Here is a 19,633-nt window from a genome sequence, read left to right as displayed (position 1 = left end):
TCATTGGTGTAGGGGTATGATTCTCGCTTTGGGTGTGAGAGGTCTTGGGTTCAAATCCTGAACGAGCCCTACATCTTCCACAGAAAAGCAGTGATGCTTTGGTGTTTCTGTGTTAGTTGTAGCAACTTTAGTTAATGAAGATTTAGTGGATTTCTGATCTAAATTAGTCTGACCTGTACAATAATACAGACAAAAAAGGAGCGGGAATGATTCAGTCGTTAGAATTGTTATGGATCTTGAACAACGTACCAGGGGGGTATTCCAGAAAGCTGGGTTAACTTACCATCTGCTAAAACCTAAACTCTCGGTTGATTTACCCAAAACCTGCTTACCGCGAGTATGTTGGTTCCAAAACAGGTGACAAGAGTTAGTTAAATCAACCTCCTGAAGATAACCGCGGGTTAATGCGCGTGCACGGCACACACCTGAAGGCATTTTCAGTAGATCGCCGAATTCACGAGTCACCATAGAAAGTCACGGTGAGAAAAAAAGGGCAACGCACTTTACAGAGGCGAAGCTGGAGGTTTTAAACACAGAGATTACACATCTGCTTCAACGAAGGAAAGAAATATAGAATAAGAAATAGATAAGAAAATAAAAAATAAATAATAAGAAAATGTATTAGTTCATTAAATTACACATGCCACCCTCCATTTTATTGTAATGATAAATTAAACTACTCTTTAACATCCTTTTTGAGTATGTTGTGTAACCATTCATGCATTTATTTTTCTTGCCATTAATTTCTTAAGGCCACAATATGTGTATTGACTAATAAGGCTTATAGAAATTGTAATCTTTCTGGAGCTAGAACTCTGTCCAAAGTCATTAAACACAGAAACATTATCATAAAAGGTAATATTTAATTACTGGAGCTCTTTATTTAACACTCTAGAATATTCTTTCTGCCATGCAGCTAATAGAAAGAGGCCTGTCTAACTGCTGTGTCCTATAATAAAGGCTTTTCAGTGGTTGAGTTTTTGACTTAAACCACACACTCTGTCACTGTTGTAAGTGATTGTTGTAAGGAAGCTTTAGGTTCTTTTTATTTTGCATGCAGACGAAGTTCCTTCTGCCTCAACTAACAAGCAGTGTAAGAATTTTCTGCACTTTTCCATATTTGAATATTACTCTTGGATCACAAAATCTTTTATCTACATATTTAAATTCTAAAGTAGCTGTATAAGGTCCATCTTCAAAGATAAAGTCACATGAGCATCAACTTAAGGTGAGAAATGTATATGAAATATATGTTGCACGTTGAAAGGTGTGTGTATAAAGCAGTGTACAAAATCATTCATTTTATTTCAGGAAATGAAGAAATGAACAGACCAAACTATTTGATTGAACATAGTTTTTTGATTAATTATATTTTTTAGCACTCTTCCATCTGTTTTGTCTGCTTGGGTCACTGAGATTTCCTCTGGGTCAGGCTGCAGGTAGGGTGTGTCATCGTATAAGGCAGAAAAGGGTATCTTTTGTCCTCCAGCAAGTAACAATGTAGTGCCCAGTAATGATTCTATTTTATAATACAAATATAATAAAAATAAACATTGTGTTAAGCAACATTTGCTTTATAGTTTTTTATTTTTTTTTACTATATTTGTGTTATACACTTGAATCATTACTTCCTGAAAATCAGCCATTTAGCTTCAACATAGTGATGAGGTGGGGTGTGTGATGAGCTGGTAAGTGGAAGCAGTAATGAGTTTAATAGTTGAAACACCAAAAGATTAAGGATAGAAAATTAAGTTGTACCTGCACACTTATACTTTGGAGAAATGTTATATTATCAGTGTCCTTTAGTGACTGATGGATCTTTAAAATCGGCTGCAATTAATGCACACAATAGCATTTAGAAACCCTGAAAAAAATATTATATTAAAAAATGTAGGTGTGTGTGTGCGTGAATGTATATATATAAGAATGACGTCCTACATCTAAAATTAAAGATATATTTTCCTACAAAAGACAAAGCTGCCACTTATAATATTATACAGAAAAATGTGAGGGTGCAGAAGGAGAGAAATAACACAAGATCTGTAAGTGAGTTTCGAACTCGCTCTGTTGTGCGCTCCGTTTTTCTTTATCAACGCACTGTCCACTACGCTATTGCCGTGCTCTGAATCATCTGTGTAATGATACGCAGTGATTTATGACCAAGGAACTGTACGAAAGTGTAAAAAACAGTTCAGTGCCAGGCATACTGTACAGGTGGTCCTACTGCCACATTGTACAGTTGCCTAAAATGCCCTGACGCGAATACAAAGAGCAGCACTGAATGTTTTTTATGGTAAGCGCAGACCCGGGGTTTGTCACATTTGATTTCAAAAAGGTTTGTTAAATACATTGACATTATGAATTTGGTTATGAAAAAAACTATGCACTTATAACCCTCTCACAACGAAAAAACTTGTATCTGCGTGTCCACATCCATAAATATTACCATCAAAAGAGCACGCAATGCTCAGTAAACTCTCTAAAACAGACAAACTCTAAAACATAGCAACTTACTCTCTGAACATAACCTGCTCCGGAGCAGGTTATCTTCAGAGAGTAAGTTGCTATGGCTACTTAACATACCCAGAAGTTACCTTCGATTTTGGAACCAAAGTTGAGGTTATCCACCTACTTACTCTCAAACTTACCCGGGTATGTCACATAACCTGCTTTCTGGAACAGCCCCCAGCTTAATATGTAAGCATCATCTTTGTGTTTGTACACAGTCTCTTCTCTGTAGGCACCATGCATGCTTCAAAATTGCCATTTGCGTTAGGTATCTCGTTACCCTTTTAGTCATAACAGGTAGTATGGAATGCCAATCAAGGAAGTTAATGACACGCAAACACATCTCAAGAAGGTTTTCACAGCTACTGTGTTTCATCCACCAAACACTGATCTCAAGTTAAAGGGAGATTTTCAAGAACGACCCAGGTGGGACTTGAACCCACAAGTCCCCAGCTCCGGAGGCTGATGCCTTATCCATTAGGCCACTGGGCCATGTCACCAATCTTCTATCAAGGATCTCTTGTACGCCTTCAACAAGATGCTACCGCATGGAAAACTGCACTTTAGGATCTCGATGACAGTTTGCATTCTATCAAATAAGAACTAATGGCCAAACATTTTCATTCTGCAATCATTCACATTCGTGTCTCATCGGTTCTGGGGTATGGTTCTAGTGTATAGTGTGACTGGTCTTGAGAGTTTCGAATTCCAGTCAAGGCCACTCTCATTAACTTGAAATCACAACCTTTCTGCAGCTAGTTTGCATTTCATCATCATCCACCTAACATGAGACCGTCAATTGAGAGCCACGGGGTACTTGAAGTCAAGATCTCTATTCCCAGAGCTTAGCGGAACCTTTTAGGTTTGTAACATGACAGTGAGATTCAAGCAAGATTGGATGAATCCTAATTGAAGTGTGCAGCAAGTCTGAGAATTGGAAGCTAACTATTGCCCTCAGATCATCACACCTAAGCTTTGAGTAGACAAGTCAGGATTTTTTCAAACAACTTAAATGTAACCTAACAAACACAACCCAAACAGGACTTGAATCCACAATCCCCAACTTCAAAGAGTGATGCCTTATCTATTAGGCCACTGGGCCAATACTAGCATTTGCCATATCTGTTGTATGACTCCGGACGTTCTTTTAACCTAGAAAACAGCACTTAAGGATCCCTATACCATATTGCATTCAGACGATCTGGTGTGTACACCTAATGACAAAACAGCTTCTCTGAAGAGTTTTCCATTGTCATGTCTTTTTGACCTACGGGTATGAACCTAGCTTTTGAAGGTCACAGTGGATTGTGCTGCACAGCCAACTTAAAAGGAACTGCATCAAAGGCAACCCAGGTGGCACATACTAAAAACAAGAACAAAAAGTATTTATAAAAAAGTAAGAATTTTTTTTGGCACTGCAGGGTCTTTCTTCAGGGCTCGTTGGGTATGATTCTCGCTTAGGATGCGAAAGGTCCTGGGTTCAATCCCTGGACGAGCCCTACAGTTGTCACAGAAAAAGCAGTGGAACTTTGGCATTTCTACATTAATTGTAGCACCTTTTGCTGTGACTTTAGTTAATGAACATTTAGTGGACTTCTAATTTAAATTAGTTTAACATGTACAATTATACAGACAAAACTGTCTGCTACCCTCAGGCAGATGGTTCCGCAGCATCTGGTCACGCACCAGCCGGCTAAAAGAAAAATTTCTTCCCTCAGACTATCAGGCTGATGAACACTTAATACACAACACACAGACTCTTCCATACCCTCACTGCACAACATCGATATGTAGCATGCACTGACTTTTAGCCAATCCATACTTGAAACAACACTGCCTACAACTATGTGGACACCTATTCATTGTACATATCGCTGTCAATTTCACATTGTCATTTTATTTGTCTGTTATTTGTACTGTCGTTGTATTTGCACTGTCATTTTTTTGCACTACATATTTTTTACTGTTTGTACAGATAATTTTTCATGATTTTTGGTGAATTTTTCATTTTTCATGATTTTTGGTGATTTTTCAAGATTTTTTATGATTTTTCAAGATTTTTTCAAAAAATTTTCATCTTTTGCGATTTTTCAAAAAATGTTCATTTTTGTGATTTTTCAAAAAAATTTAATTTTTTGTGATTTTTCAAATTTTTTTAATTTTTTGTGATTTTTTGCGATTTTTCAAAAAAATTTCATATTTTGCGATTTTTCAAAAAATGTTCATTTTTGTGATTTTTCAAAAAAGTTTCATTTTTTGTTATTTTTCAAAAATTTTTCATTTTTTGTGATTTTTTGCGATTTTTCAAAAAAAATCATATTTTGCGATTTTTCAAAATAATTTCATTTTCTGTGATTTTTAAAAAAATGTTAATTTTTTGTGATTTTTCAAAAAATTTTCAATTTTTGTGATTTTTTGTGATTTTTTAAAAATTTTCAATTTTTGTGATTTTTTGAGATTTTTCCAAAAATTTTCATTTTTTGTGATTTTATGCGATTTTTCAAAAAATTTTCATCTTTTTTAATTTTTCAAAATTTTTTCATTTTTTGTGATTTTTCAAAAAAATTTCATTTTTTGTGATTTTTCAAAAAAATTTCATTTTTTGTGATTTTTCAAAATTTATTCATTTTTTGTGATTTTTTGCGATTTTTCAAAAAAATTTCATATTTTGCGATTTTTCAAAAAAATTTCATTTTTTTGTGATTTTTCAAAAAAATTTCATATTTTGCGATTTTTCAAAAAAATTTTATTTTTTGTGATTTTCTGCGATTTTTTAAAAATTTTTAATTTTTTGTGATTTTTCAAAAAATTTTCAATTTTTGTGATTTTTTGTGATTTTTCAAAAAATATTCAATTTTTGTGATTTTTTAAGATTTTTCAAAAAATGTTCATTTTTTGTGATTTTATGCGATTTTTCAAAAAATTTTCATCTTTTGCGATTTTTCAAAAAATGTTCATTTTTTGTGATTTTTCACAAATTTTTCATTTTTTGCGATTTTTCAAAAAATGTTCATTTTTTGTGATTTTTCAAAAATTTTTATTTTTTGTGATTTTTTGCGATTTTTCAAAAAGAAATCATATTTTGCGATTTTTCAAAATAATTTAATTTTTTGTGATTTTTCAAAAAATTTTCATTTTTGCGATTTTTTGCGATTTTTCAAAAAATTTTCATATTTTGCGATTTTTCAAAAAATTTTCATTTTTTGTGATTTTTCAAAAAAATTTCATATTTTGCGATTTTTCAAAAAAATTTCATTTTTTGTGATTTTCTGCGATTTTTAAATTTTTTTCATTTTTTGTGTTTTTTCAAAAAATTTTCAATTTTTGTGATTTTTTGTGATTTTTCAAAAATTTTTAATTTTTTTGCGATTTTTCAAAAAATTTTATTTTTTGTGATTTTATGCGACTTTTCAAAAAATGTTCATCTTTTGCGATTTTTCAAAAAATGTTCATTTTTGTGATTTTTCAAAAAATTTTCATTTTTGTGATTTTTCAAAATTTTTTAATTTTTTGTGTTTTTTGCGATTTTTCAAAAATTTTTCATCTTTTGCGATTTTTCAAAAAATGTTCATTTTTGTGATTTTTCAAAAAATTGTAATTTTTTGTGATTTTTCAAAAATGTTTCATTTTTTGTGTTTTTTTGCGATTTTTCAAAAAAATTTCATATTTTGCGATTTTTAAAAAAATGTTCATTTTTGTGATTTTTCAAAAAAATTTCATTTTTTTTTTTTCGAAATTTTTTCATTTTTTGTGATTTTTAGCGATTTTTCAAAAAAAATCATATTTTGCGATTTTTCAAAATAATTTCATTTTTTGTGATTTTTCAAAAATTTTTCATTTTTTGTGATTTTTCAAAAAATTTTCAATTTTTGTGATTTTTTATGATTTTTCAAAAAATATTCAATTTTTGTGATTTTTTAAGATTTTTCAAAAAATGTTCATTTTTTGTGATTTTATGCGATTTTTCAAAAAATTTTCATCTTTTGCGATTTTTCAAAAAATGTTCATTTTTTGTGATTTTTCACAAATTTTTCATTTTTTGCGATTTTTCAAAAAATGTTCATTTTTTGTGATTTTTCAAAAATTTTTATTTTTTGTGATTTTTCAAAAAATTTTCATTTTTTGTGATTTTTTGCGATTTTTCAAGAAATTTTCATTTTTTGTGATTTTTCAAATAAATTTAATTTTTTGTGATTTTTGTGATTTTTCAAAAAATTTTCATTTTTTGTGATTTTTTGCGATTTTTCAAAAAAATTTCATATTTTGCGATTTTTCAAAAATTTTTCATTTTTTGTGATTTTTCAAAAAACTTTCATATTTTGCGATTTTTCAAAAAAATTAAATTTTTTGTGATTTTCTGCGATTTTTAAAAAATGTGTAATTTTTTGTGATTTTTCAAAATATTTTCAATTTTTGTGATTTTTTGCGATTTTTCAAAAAATATTCATTTTTTTGATTTTTCGAAAAAATTTCATTTTTTGTGATTTTTCAAAAAATTTTCATTTTTTGTGATTTTTTAAAAAAATTTCCATTTTTTGCGATTTTTCAAAAAATGTGAATTTTTTTGCGATTTTTCAAAAAATATAAATTTTTTGCGATTTTTCAAAAAATGTTCATTTTTTGTGATTTTCTGCTATTTTTAAAAAATTTGTAATTTTCGTGATTTTTCAAAAAATTTAACTTTTTGTGATTTTTTGTGATTTTTCAAAAAATTTTCATTTTTTTGCGATTTTTCATTAAAATTTCATATTTTGCGATTTTTCAAAAAATGTTCATTTTTGTGATTTTTCAAAAAATTTTCATTTTTTTGTTATTTTTCAAATTTTTTTCAATTTTTGTGATTTTTTGCGATTTTTAAAAAAAAAATCATATGCGATTTTTCAAAAAAAATTTCATTTTTTGTGATTTTTCAAAAAATTATCATTTTTGTGATTTTTTGCGATTTTTAAAAAATTTTTCATATTTTGCGATTTTTCAAAAAATTTTCATTTTTTGTGATTTTTCAAAAAAATTTCATATTTTGCGATTTTTCAAAAAAATTTCATTTTTTGTGTTTTTCTGCGATTTTTAAAAAATTTTTCATTTTTTGTGTTTTTTCAAAAAATTTTCAATTTTTGTGATTTTTTGTGATTTTTCAAAAATTTTTAATTTTTTAGCGATTTTTCAAAAAATTTTCATTTTTTGTGATTTTATGCGACTTTTCAAAAAATGTTCATCTTTTGCGATTTTTCAAAAAATGTTCATTTTTGTGATTTTTCAAAAAATTTTCATTTTTTGTGATTTTTCAAAAATGTTTAATTTTTTGTGTTTTTTGCGATTTTTCAAAAAATTTTCATCTTTTGCGATTTTTCAAAAAATGTTCATTTTTGTGATTTTTCAAAAAATTGTAATTTGTGATTTTTCAAAAATGTTTCATTTTTAGTGATTTTTTGCGATTTTTCAAAAAAATTTCATATTTTGCGATTTTTCAAAAAATGTTCATTTTTGTGATTTTTCAAAAAATTTACATTTTTTGTTATTTTTCGAAATTTTTTCATTTTTTGTGATTTTTTGCGATTTTTCAAAAAAAATCATATTTTGTGATTTTTCAAAATAATTTCATTTTTTGTGATTTTTCAAAAAATTTTCATTTTTTGTGATTTTTCAAAAAATTTTCATTTTTGTGATTTTTTGCGATTTTTCAAAAAATTCATATTTTGCGATTTTTCAAAAAAAATTTATTTTTTGTGATTTTTCAAAAAAATTTCATATTTTGCGATTTTTCAAAAAAATTTCATTTTTTGTGATTTTCTGCGATTTTTTAAAAAATTTTCATTTTTTGTGATTTTCTGCGATTTTTTAAAAATTTTTCATTTTTTGTGATTTTTCAAAAAATTTTCAATTTTTGTAATTTTTTTGTGATTTTTTAAAAATTTTCAATTTTTGTGATTTTTTGAGATTTTTCAAAAATTGTTCATTTTTTGTGATTTTTTGTTATTTTTCAAAAAATTTTCATTTTTTGTTATTTTTTAAAAAATGTTAATTTTTTGTGATTTTTTGCGATTTTTCAAAAAATATTCATTTTTTTTATTTTTCGAAAAAATTTCATTTTTTGTGATTTTTCAAAAATATTTCATATTTAGCGATTTTTCAAAAAAAATTCATATTTTGCGATTTTTCAAAAAAATTTCATTTTTTGTGATTTTCTGCGATTTTTTAAAAAAATTCATTTTTTGTGATTTTTAAAAAAAAATTCAATTTTTGCGATTTTTCAAAAAATGTTCATTTTTTGCGATTTTTCAAAAAATTTTCATATTTTGCGATTTTTCAAAAAATTTTCATTTTTGTGATTTTTAAAAAAAAAATCATTTTTTGTGATTTTCTGCGATTTTTAAATTTTTTTTAATTTTTTGTGATTTTTCAAAAAAATTTTAATTTTTGTGATTTTTTGTGATTTTTCAAAAAATTTTCATTTTTTGCGATTTTTCAAAAAATTTTCATTTTTTGTGATTTTATGCGACTTTTCAAAAAATGTTCATCTTTTGCGATTTTTCAAAAAATTTTCATTTTTGTGATTTTTCAAAAAAATCTATTTTTGCGATTTTTCAAAAAAATGTCATTTTTTGTGATTTTTTGCGATTTTTCAAAAAATTTTCATATTTTGCAATTTTTCAAAAAAGTTTCATTTTTGGTGATTTTTCAAAAAAATTTCATATTTTGCGATTTTTCAAAAAAATTTCATTTTTTGTGATTTTTTGTTATTTTTCAAAAAATTTCATTTTTTGTTATTTTTTAAAAAATGTTCATTTTTGTGATTTTTTGCGATTTTTCAAAATATATTCATTTTTTTTATTTTTCGAAAAAAATTCATTTTTTGTGATTTTTTGCGATTTTTCAAAAAATTTTCATTTTTTGTGATTTTATGCGACTTTTCAAAAAATGTTCATCTTTTGCGATTTTTCAAAAAATTTTCATTTTTGTGATTTTTCAAAAAAATCTATTTTTGCGATTTTTCAAAAAAATGTCATTTTTTGTGATTTTTTGCGATTTTTCAAAAAATTTTCATATTTTGCAATTTTTCATAAAAGTTTCATTTTTGGTGATTTTTCAAAAAAATTTCATATTTTGCGATTTTTCAAAAAAATTTCATTTTTTGTGATTTTTTGTTATTTTTCAAAAAATTTCATTTTTTGTTATTTTTTAAAAAATGTTCATTTTTGTGATTTTTTGCGATTTTTCAAAATATATTCATTTTTTTTATTTTTCGAAAAAAATTCATTTTTTGTGATTTTTTGCGATTTTTCAAAAAATTTTCATTTTTTGTGATTTTTCAAAAATTTAATTTTTTGTTATTTTTCAAAAATTGTTCATTTTTGGTGATTTTTAGAAAAAATTTCATTTTTAGTGATTTTTCAAAAAAATTTCATTTTTTGTTATTTTTTCACAAATTTTTCATTTTTTTGTGATTTTTAGAAAAAAATTCATTTTTTGTTTTTTTTTCAAAAATTGTTCATTTTTGGTGATTTTTCAGAAAAAATAAAAATTTTTGTTATTTTTCAAAAAATTATAATTTTTGGTGATTTTTAGAAAAAAATAAACTTTTTGTTATTTTTCAAAAAAATTTCATTTTTGTTGATTTTTCAAAAAAATTTCATTTTTTGTTATTTTTTCAAAAATTTTTCATTTTTTGTGATTTTTCATAAAATTTTCATTTTTGGTGATTTTTCAAAAAATTCATTTTTTGGTGATTTTTCTAAATTTTTTTATTTTTTGTTATTTTTCAAAAAATTTCGATTTTTTTTATTTTTAAGAAAAAAATTGATTTTTTGTTATTTTTTAAAAATATTTCATTTTTTGTTCTTTTTCAAAAATTCAGCCGTCAGCCGCCGTTTTCTATCGGCCGTACTCCAGGACGGTGATGTCCAGCCACCGAGCTTGGGGAATGGGCCAGCAACCCCTGTCTCCTGACGGCGCTGTACTTGCAGCAGACGTACCTGTGCTTGCAAACCACCTGTTCCATCTGTTTTCTTTCTCTACAGATGCCGTTTTTCTCTGCTTAGTTTCTGATTTGGTCTATTTGGACATGTCGACCTCCTGCTTTGCTGCGGTTTGGACCGCCTTTGCCTAGAGCTCCGTGCTTTGCACTTTTGCCTTGTATATTTTGTGTCCTGTTTTCTTACGTCAGCCTATCAGCACAGTGCTCAAACGACATAGCTTGAAGAACACGACGGGATCTACAAACGTTCCGCAAAAGAACTTCACTAACGAAAGCGGAAGCGCTAACGAAACAACCTCCCGCTGCAAGCACCTGACATTCCTGAGACGGCAAACCACCGACGGCTGGCAGTTGAATCCAAGATTGGAGTCCCACCAACAAAAAGGTTCATATCGGTCTACGAGCCTAATATATCATATTATAGTAGACTGGGCAGAGTCATGGTATCATATGACACCAAGAAGAATTCATGGCACTGTCCCTGTGCAAAAACCCAGAGATCATGTACCCATAAATACATAGCAAAATGGCACCTCTGTCAAATTCACCCTGAACTCTTCCGAAAAGTTCCGAGCACTGAAAGCGCTGAAGAATTTCAGGCAGCAGCGATGGAGGAAAGTGATGAAAGTGAGAATTACCCTCCAAAGGACATTGCTAAAGTAAAGAGCATAGTAGAATACATCTTAATGAATAAAAAGCTACCATCTACTATTCCCAGTCATTTGAGGCTTTCTTCAGACTATAAGGAATTTCCAAAACACCTAATCCCTGATGAGACAATGTGCTACCACTGCTCAGACCGCACATTGCTCAGTGATCCTGTCTGCATTACACGTAAAGCGAAAATTCTTACAACTACAGGAATTGTCCAAGGTGGATAATTGTTACTTACATTTTTTATTTTATTTTAATTATGAAAAAGATACTAAACCATTTAATTTACATTCTGTATCTGCAGATATTTCAACCTACTACAAATTCTGTTCTTTCTGTGGAATGGTGTACCGTTACCAAGAGTGGGCTAATGGTTTGCATAACTTCAATGACCATGTCCTCCTTGAACTCTCTCTCTGCCTCACCATAAGAAACCTGTTGCAGGTAATCGTTATACAATACATATATTATATGTTATACAATATATTATTTTTTACAACAATAGGATTTCTTCATAGTGTTGATTTTATGTTAGGCAACATTAGGTACATTCAAATCAAGACTATTATGTTTTCTGTTTTTAACTGTTTTTTAAATCATTTTTATTCTTTGTTTTTATTGTCTTATACTTGTCTCTTTTATTCTTGTTTATGTAAAGCACTTTGAATTACCATTGTGTATGAAATGTGCTATATAAATAAACTTGCCTTGCCTATATAAGTACTGATTAACTGTGATTTCTTTATCATAGGTGCATACAGCAGTCAGCAGAGTAGTGGAGTACTTGGAGGTAACTACAGGTGTACAGTTCCCCTCAGCAGTTACTCTTCTCCACGGCTATCTGCATTTTGAGGCCGTAACTGACCATGAATACGAGTATTCATGTGTATCTTGTGGTGACCATCCACCTGTGGTCATAATGGACCTCCACAAGAAGGCATTCTTTCATCTCTCTGGTAAATATCTTTCCTTTTTACTGCAGAGAGGTAAGTCTTATTAGTAAAACTATTAGTAAGTTTATAGTATGTATTTATTTTCTTTAGTGCGTGATCTTTCACAGCCTCCACAAGATTTTAATGGAGAGGTGGATTTAGATATGTTTTGGAAGGCACTGACAGAAGAACGAATTGCTCGAGGATTTTTTTCAAGTAAGGAAATTTATTATATCAGGAATGGCATGTCATCATTATTTAATTTCATAAGTGTTTTCAGGAGTACAATCTAAATTCACTGATGTATTAACATGTTTGTTTGTCCTAAAGGTCAAAAAACAATCCATTTTGTGTTACACCTAGTTACAACTTTTGGGCACCCTGGATCGGGAGTAAGACTCATATAGCGAATGTTGTTCTCAACACTGAATTTGAGAAAGTGCACAAAGCAAAAACTGCAGAACGAACAGAATAACTGTCTCTGAAGATCGCTTAAAGGACGAACTTTCAAAACAGAAAGTAAAGTATTTAATGCTAATTATATGTATTATTTGTCAGTGTTGGCATTTCATTTAACATGTGTGTTTTATGTGATAGGTGGGAGTGATAAGAAGACTGTGTCAAGAGTGTGGTTTAGATGCCAAAGGCTCTCGCACAGATCTACTCCTGCGACTTTCGGAGGAGATGAGGTCAAGGGAGGCCTATGACAAGGTTTTTGAAAAGATTTGGGCTGCTTCAGGTAAACCTCAATGTTGCACATTAAAATATTACAAATAAATCAGAAATGTACAAAGTCACATAGACCAAATGGGTCCTGTTTTCTGCTTGGCACTGATTGGGGAGTGACTGGTGGTGTACAGCTCTGGGGGGTGTTGGAGGTGGCCTCGTCTGACACCTATTGTTGCTTTCCGTGTGGGGGAGTGTATTTACATCTCTGAGGCACTGCATCTTTAAATTTTTTAAAAGTATACTTTGTTAAGGTTAATGCCACTGCCCTCCATCATAACCTTTGGTCATTTAAGTCCCAATGTCATTAATGGGATTTGATTATGTTTTCTTAACTATTTGCTTATCTTGTGGCATAGTTTACAGTATAAAATGTAATCTGCGAGCAGAAAGTCCACGGGATTTTGCAGATATGCTTCTGTCTTGGGAGCATCTGCCTAATGTTGTTATTTATGACTTTGCCCGTGGACTGTCCACCCACACAAACTTGAGGCAACCCATAACTTTCACACCTTTCGAGGGAAGGTTACTCGAACCAACCACTGAAAATATTGCAAAAGCAAAATCAGGAAAATTACAGGTAACTCTGCCATGGCTCACTGCAAAAAAGCAAAGTCCAGATCCGGATGGTCATCCAATAACTGGTTCTGCAGAACACTATGTTCTGTATGACCGCTTTCACGAAGACAACACAAAAGATCCTCGTGATTCACTGAGGAAGCTTCGTCTTGTGCCTCAACTAGCTGGCAAAGTTAACAGTCAGGCTGCAGAACTGCTTTTTTCAAAGCTAAAGAAAAATAACTACTTTATGAACATGGCATTGCCATCCACACATGTTTTCCTCATGCGAAACATCATCCACCATTACAATGTCAGAAAAAACGAGAAACGTCTTCATGACATAAAAAAGGAATTCAACACAAACATTCACATGAATGACCACAGCCAGGTTGTGTTAGGTAATGTTTCCCTTACTTTGTAACAAATACATCACTTTATCCATAACTGTACTTATGTGTATATTTGTATTTATAGAAAATCCATCCTCCACAGAGAAATGCATGGACATGTCACTTGGTAATTTGACTGTTCTTTCCAGTTGCTCAGTGTTAAGTTTCTGTTCTCTAATTATTATGTGTTATTTTCAAATTTTGATGCTTTAATGTACTCTAAGGACCACTGACAGCACTGCCAGAAAATATTGTGACTTTACAAACGACCGCTGCATCACCAGGCATAACATCAGTCACATCTTCTCTGTCATCAGTACCAATTACAGAAAAAACAGCTTGTGAACCTACCACTCTTCTGAATTTTTTTGAACCAACTAAGCCTTGGGAGAGGTACTGGCATCCATTACAAGAGAAACTGGTGAACAATTACCATTACATACAAACGCACACACACACACATATTTATTGTTATTATTATTACAGCTTGATTATGTGCTGGACCGAAATCGCCCTGGCAGTGAAATAATTGTGAAGGAGGGGCAAGTGTGCCTTATTCGAGAAGAATTTTGGAGCCTTGGATTGTTGAGGGACATGGACTCCCATGTAAGCAGTCTGTTTTTTTATTATAACTTTTTTTTTATTAAAAACATTGACTTATCAAAGTATTTATTGCAGATTGGAAACGCCTGCATGAAGCTTATTTGTGAAATGGCTCGACAAATTGTATGTATAAAACATAATATTTATATAGATTGTTTTAACTTGATCCAAAAAAAAAAAAAAAACAATTTCTAAACTGTGTGAAAATGTTCATGTCATTGTCAACAGTTTCTTTTTATTCATGTAGGGCAAGGACATATACATTGAGGACTTTTATGTTGTCCCTGTGTGGAAAGAAACTCCTAACAACATTGTTACTGGATTACCGGTGCATGTATGTACTGTATTTACTGTGTGAGAAGTACAACCTAAATTAAACGACAAAACTGTCCTGATCAATTCTAGGAAGATGCAGACTTGAAAAACCTGTTAGCCTTTCCAGCATGGACAAATGCCAATGGACCAGACCGCTTTGTTGTCTGTGTAAGAAAATATTGAAATGTCTAGTGCATACATTAATTGGTATTGCAATGTGTGTGTTTCTAAAATAAAACACTGAAAAATCTTGGAAGAAGCAATAATGTTCAAATGAAATATTTTTACACCTTTAACATTATAGATAATGATGCCGCTTCGAAGAGAGATGGTGTTTTTAGACTCTCTGTACGCAGAGCATGAATCAGGATTTGGAGATGAGGAATACAGGGCAATTTTTAGGTCTATCAATAAACTAAGACGTTTCAGCCTTTATGTGATATATGGCTACGTTCCTATAGCCGATTCTATTTATTTCCTAACCGTGTATTATAGTTCTGTCACTTTTGGCTACGTTCCTATAGGCGTTTCTTGAACTTCTGGCTATGTTCATCTAGCCTTTTTTATGCATCGTGTTCTAGAGTTAAGGTGAGCTGTAATTGTTAGTATTACTACTATGTTTTGTTTACAGGAAAATTGCTTACCAAGTGGATCATTGGACATGGACTGAAAAGACTGGATATGATTTTCCAGTGAGGAATCAACTTAAAAAATATATATTATTTGGCTTTTACAACAATTAAATTTTTTGTACATTATTCTAAAATAAAATTGATTTGCTTTGCCTATTTTAGGCTTTGCCACATCAGACAAGAGGGAATGATTGTGGTGTTTTTGTACTCATGGTAAGATATAAATTGAGTTAATTGATTTAAAGATTTTGTAAACATTGTAAATGACTGTGGCTTCTCTCTTTTCAGTACACCCTCTCAATGGTGTGTGGCATTGGGTTTCAATTCCAGGAGGTATTATTTTATTATTTATGTAACTTTATTTTGTTGGTGCTTTTTTTAATCATAGCTAAATGTAACTATTTTAGTGTATATTATCTTGCTTTCTTCTAAGCAACATATCTTTTAAAAAAAGGGGGCATGGTTATTGCAAGCACACCCAACATCATGTATTAACAAAAACATGTTGGTTAACTGTCAGACTAAACAGTCTTTCTTTCAGATGGATATACCTATCATCCGTCAGTGGTGGTGCCTTCTACTCATGGAACGATTTTAAATTGATGGGTATGTCAGTATTTATTTATTTTTCTTGTAAATCTGTAAAATTAAAAATTTATATTGAGTCAATACAACAACTTGTAACATGAATAACAAAACATACTTAAAATCTCTCTTACTCGGTCCCAGTAACTCCCCTCGCTGGCCAGCAGAGGCCACCATCTCCGGACTTTTAGCATTACGTCATCCATCTACACTGATTGCGCATACACCTGATTGGAATCTGGCTAATGACCCACGTACCTCTTATAAGCCGCACTCAAACACTCGTTCAAGGCGAAGTCTTGTTTAGCCCCGGCCAGCATTTCTGAGCATTATCTCCAGCCTGATCTCCTGTGCACGACTCCAGCCTGTCTCTTACTTTGCTTCGCCTTCTGCCTGCCCACGACCCACGCTTGTTATACGGACTCTGACTCTCTCTCTGCCTGCCCACGAACCACGCCTGTTATACGGACTCTGATCCTTGCTGCCTGCCCTTGACCCAAGCCTGCATAACGGATCCTGGTTCTCGCTCAGTCCCTTCCACTCATGCCTGGTAACTCACTCTGTGTCTGTTCATCATCAGTCTTGATACCCATACTACTACTGTGGATGTGTGTGTGTGCACTCCGGTGCATATTGTGTGTTTGAGTGAAGTTGTGATTAATAAATACTGCATAATGGATCCCTCCGTGTCAGTCTCCTCGTTACACAGTAATTATGGATTTTGTCTTGTCTTGTTATTAAAAGCTATGGGCACAGATTTGCTTTCTGGACTGAGGCGACAAGAAGTGTCTTGGATGGAAAGATTCTGCTCCTTTTTAGGGTGAAAAGAAAAACCACATCCAATCTTCCGGCACATGTCCAAGCAGTTCAAGATCGGGAAAGGAATGACAAAAGATTAGTGGACTTGATTATCACATCAAAATCAGCAGAGCAGCATTTGGTGGTATAGATGGTTCCACTTTAAATTACTCCTCTAGACTCTGAGTATGGCTGACTTAAATATAGTCAAGTGACAATTTAACTATTATTTGCCAAATATAATTAATTAATTAATTGTGCATTTACATATGAAATATAATTTCCTTTTATGGCCCAAAGGATATACTCGGTGGAAAAAGGTCAAATTGGTTTCCACTAAAACCCCGTTCTCAAGTGCCTGTCTACATTGAGAATGAGCAGTCCCAGTCAATCATTTGTGACTACATCAGAGGAATTCTTAATAAAACCAAAACACAGCTGACCTTCAGTGATGAGGTGGAGTTCATTTGTGGATGTCTCCTCCCAGAGGTAATCACAAAACATGTATGTACATGAGCATGCTTATGTTTTGCAGTGTGTGTTTTATTTTATTAATTGGTTTATCTGTATGTTTGTACAGGCCATAACTCATGGCATTTCCGAGTTACAAGGCTTGTCTTGGCAGGAGGCTGAAGATGTCTTCCTCCAGGGCCCCATTTATCACGCAAGGTATGTTTACATTTTTTTTTTTGTACAAAAGCTGTTAAGTTTTTATGTTAAACACAATTTCTGACAACAGCATTTATTTTTTTTTTAGTGAAGTTGAGGAATTTAACAGAAGAATTGCTCGAGAAATGAAAAATCTCCCCAACAAGAATGTAAAGCATTTTATTTTATATGTAATAAATACATTATTAATCCAAGTATTGTTTTTCACAATTTTTCTCCGCATTTTTTTACAGCTTAATGACTTGTAGGACCTCATGAAAATTTATAAAAAAATAAAGTTTGGTGTGAGAAAATTACTCCGAGTACTATCATTTATTCTGTGAATAATAAGATAATGTTCATTCCCTCAACTCAATACTAAAGAGTTTGATAAATCCTTAATGATTTAAAAACAAAAAACAACAACAAAAACAATAAATGACTGAAAATATTTAAGTAACTGAACAATATCTATTTACAAATACAGTTAATTAAAATACAACAGACTTAATGCATTAAATCATAATCTAGTATGTTTAATATTTTATATAATAATGTATTCAATCATAGTGTAATATTTTATAGTAGAAAAATAGTGTAATTTATAAATCAATGAATTCAGGTTAGGCAAATTTTCCAACAGCAGGTGGCACTGTCTGAGAAAACGATAGGTCTGGAAGTGCTGGTCTGAGCGAGCAGGTCTGAGCGTGCGGTTGGGTCTCGGGGCCTGCAGCTTCATAATGTTGCCACAGAGACTTGGGGAATGGTCACCTACAGTGGTAGAAACGCGGAACTTTGTCTAGACACTGTTAACAGTGATACCTTCCCTACCCATGACAATGCTCTGCTAAATCCTGATTTCATCTTGTAACGCTGGACAGAATGTGGCCCAGGATCTATGTCCAGTGCACGTGTTAGCAGTTGCAAAGCAGCAAAATGATTGATCCGTCCCTGGGTGGGCTTGAACCACCAACCTTTCACTTAACAGCCAAACGCGCTATCCGATTGTGCCACAGAGACTTAGTGAAAAGTCACCTACAGTGGTAGAAACGTGGAACTTTGTCTCAAAAGGTCTGCTATATGAACCCTAATGTAAGTTTGCTGAGAGAGAGAGAGAAAAGTAACAGAAACGCCCAACGTGGGGCTCGAATCCATGACCCTGAGATTAAGAGTCTCATGCTCTACCGACTGAGCTAGCCAGGCGGATGAGGAGTCCCCACTAGAACTAGACACTGTTAAGAGTAATACCTTCCCTACCCGTGACAATGTTCTGCTAAATCCTGATTTCATCTTGTAACGCTGGACAGAATGTGGCCCAGGATCTATGTCCAGTGCACGTGTTAGCAGTTGCAAGGCAGCAAAATGCCTAATTCGTCCCTGGGTGGGCTTGAACCACCAACCTTTCAGTTAACAGCCGAATGCGCTAACCGATTGCGCCACAGAGACTTAGTGAAAGGTCACCTACAGTGGTAGAAACGCGGAACTTTGTCTCAAAGTCTGCTACATAAACCCTAATGTAAGTTTGCTGGGAGAGAGAGAGAAAAATAACAGGAACGCCCAACGTGGAGCTCGAACCCACCACCCTGACATTAAGAGTCTCATGCTCTACCGACTGAGCTAGCCGGGCTGATGAGATGAACTTTTAACAGCTAAACACTGTTTACAGTAATACCTTCCCTACCCGTGACAATGTTCTGCTAAATCCTGATTTCATCTTGTAACGCTGGACAGAATGTGGCCCAGGATATATGCCCAGTGCACGGTTTAGCAGTTGCAAGGCAGCAAAATGCCTAATTCATCCCTGGGTGGGCTTCAACCACCAACCTTTCAGTTAACAGCCAAACGCGCTAACCGAATGCACCACAGAGACTTAGTGAAAGGTCACCTACAGTGGTAGAAAGTCAGAACTTTGTCTCAAAAGGTCTGCTATATGAACCCTAATGTAAGTTTGCTAAGAGAGAGAGAGAAAAGTAACAGAAACGCCCAACGTGGGGCTCGAACCCACGACCCTGAGATTAAGAGTCTCATGCTCTACCGACTGAGCTAGCCGGGCTGATGAGATGAACTTTTAAGAGCTAAACACTCTTTACAGTAATACCTTCCCTACCCGTGACAATGTTCTGCTAAATCCTGATTTCGTCTTGTAACGCTGGACAGAATGTGGCCCAGGATCTATGTCCAGTGCACGTGTTAGCAGTTACAAGGCAGCAAAATGCTTGATCCTTCCCTGGGTGGGCTTGAACCAACAACCTTTCAGTTAACAGCCTAACGCGCTAACCGATTGCGCCACAGAGACTTAGGAAAAGT

The 19,633-nt window shown here is 32.2% G+C and overlaps 2 protein-coding genes and 3 non-coding genes across 11 annotated transcripts in view; 2 read left to right on the top strand and 3 right to left on the bottom strand.

Annotated features, from left to right (window-relative positions):
* Positions 1 to 19,633, top strand: part of LOC103910797 (uncharacterized) — a 1,018,570-nt gene that overhangs the window by 403,819 nt on the left and 595,118 nt on the right. The gene's annotated exons all lie outside the window — the stretch shown is intronic.
* Positions 2,927 to 3,000, bottom strand: trnar-ccg (transfer RNA arginine (anticodon CCG)). The gene has a single exon. It is a non-coding gene; the product is annotated as a tRNA-Arg (tRNA).
* LOC101886291 (uncharacterized) lies at positions 8,408 to 16,557 on the top strand. Of its 3 annotated transcripts, XM_073948626.1 has the most exons (17): positions 8,408 to 11,356; positions 11,442 to 11,581; positions 11,889 to 12,093; positions 12,181 to 12,285; positions 12,400 to 12,588; positions 12,667 to 12,808; positions 13,831 to 13,872; positions 13,970 to 14,166; positions 14,232 to 14,351; positions 14,424 to 14,471; positions 14,596 to 14,676; positions 14,754 to 14,831; positions 15,295 to 15,355; positions 15,458 to 15,508; positions 15,584 to 15,628; positions 15,837 to 15,901; positions 16,025 to 16,557. In XM_073948626.1, the coding sequence occupies exons 6-13, from the start codon at positions 12,754 to 12,756 to the stop codon at positions 15,331 to 15,333; spliced, it is 660 nt and encodes a 219-aa protein (XP_073804727.1). In that variant the 5' UTR covers positions 8,408 to 11,356; positions 11,442 to 11,581; positions 11,889 to 12,093; positions 12,181 to 12,285; positions 12,400 to 12,588; positions 12,667 to 12,753; the 3' UTR covers positions 15,334 to 15,355; positions 15,458 to 15,508; positions 15,584 to 15,628; positions 15,837 to 15,901; positions 16,025 to 16,557. The 3 variants fall into 3 exon arrangements, with proteins under 3 accessions (XP_073804727.1, XP_073804725.1, XP_073804726.1); XM_073948624.1 differs by lacking the exons at positions 12,667 to 12,808; positions 13,831 to 13,872; positions 13,970 to 14,166; ... (7 more) ...; positions 15,837 to 15,901; positions 16,025 to 16,557 and having other exon boundaries at positions 8,915 to 11,356; XM_073948625.1 differs by lacking the exons at positions 12,667 to 12,808; positions 13,831 to 13,872; positions 13,970 to 14,166; ... (7 more) ...; positions 15,837 to 15,901; positions 16,025 to 16,557 and having other exon boundaries at positions 8,915 to 11,356; positions 12,433 to 12,582.
* Positions 18,699 to 18,772, bottom strand: trnan-guu (transfer RNA asparagine (anticodon GUU)). Its single transcript has one exon. It is a non-coding gene; the product is annotated as a tRNA-Asn (tRNA).
* Positions 19,307 to 19,379, bottom strand: trnak-cuu (transfer RNA lysine (anticodon CUU)). Its single transcript has one exon. It is a non-coding gene; the product is annotated as a tRNA-Lys (tRNA).

This window comes from Danio rerio, chromosome 4 (assembly GCF_049306965.1).
Source record: "Danio rerio strain Tuebingen ecotype United States chromosome 4, GRCz12tu, whole genome shotgun sequence".
Classification (NCBI taxonomy): Eukaryota; Metazoa; Chordata; class Actinopteri; order Cypriniformes; family Danionidae; genus Danio; species Danio rerio.
This window is presented reverse-complemented; position numbering and strand designations above follow the sequence as displayed.

Coding starts and splice junctions, on each gene's coding strand:
- LOC101886291 (XM_073948624.1), top strand. CDS start 10,924: ATGGTATCATATGACACCAAGAAGAATTCATGGCACTGTCCCTGTGCA. Junction 11,357..11,441: donor AACTACAGGAATTGTCCAAG/GTGGATAATTGT, acceptor CTGTATCTGCAG/ATATTTCAACCTACTACAAA. Junction 11,582..11,888: donor CCATAAGAAACCTGTTGCAG/GTAATCGTTATA, acceptor TCTTTATCATAG/GTGCATACAGCAGTCAGCAG.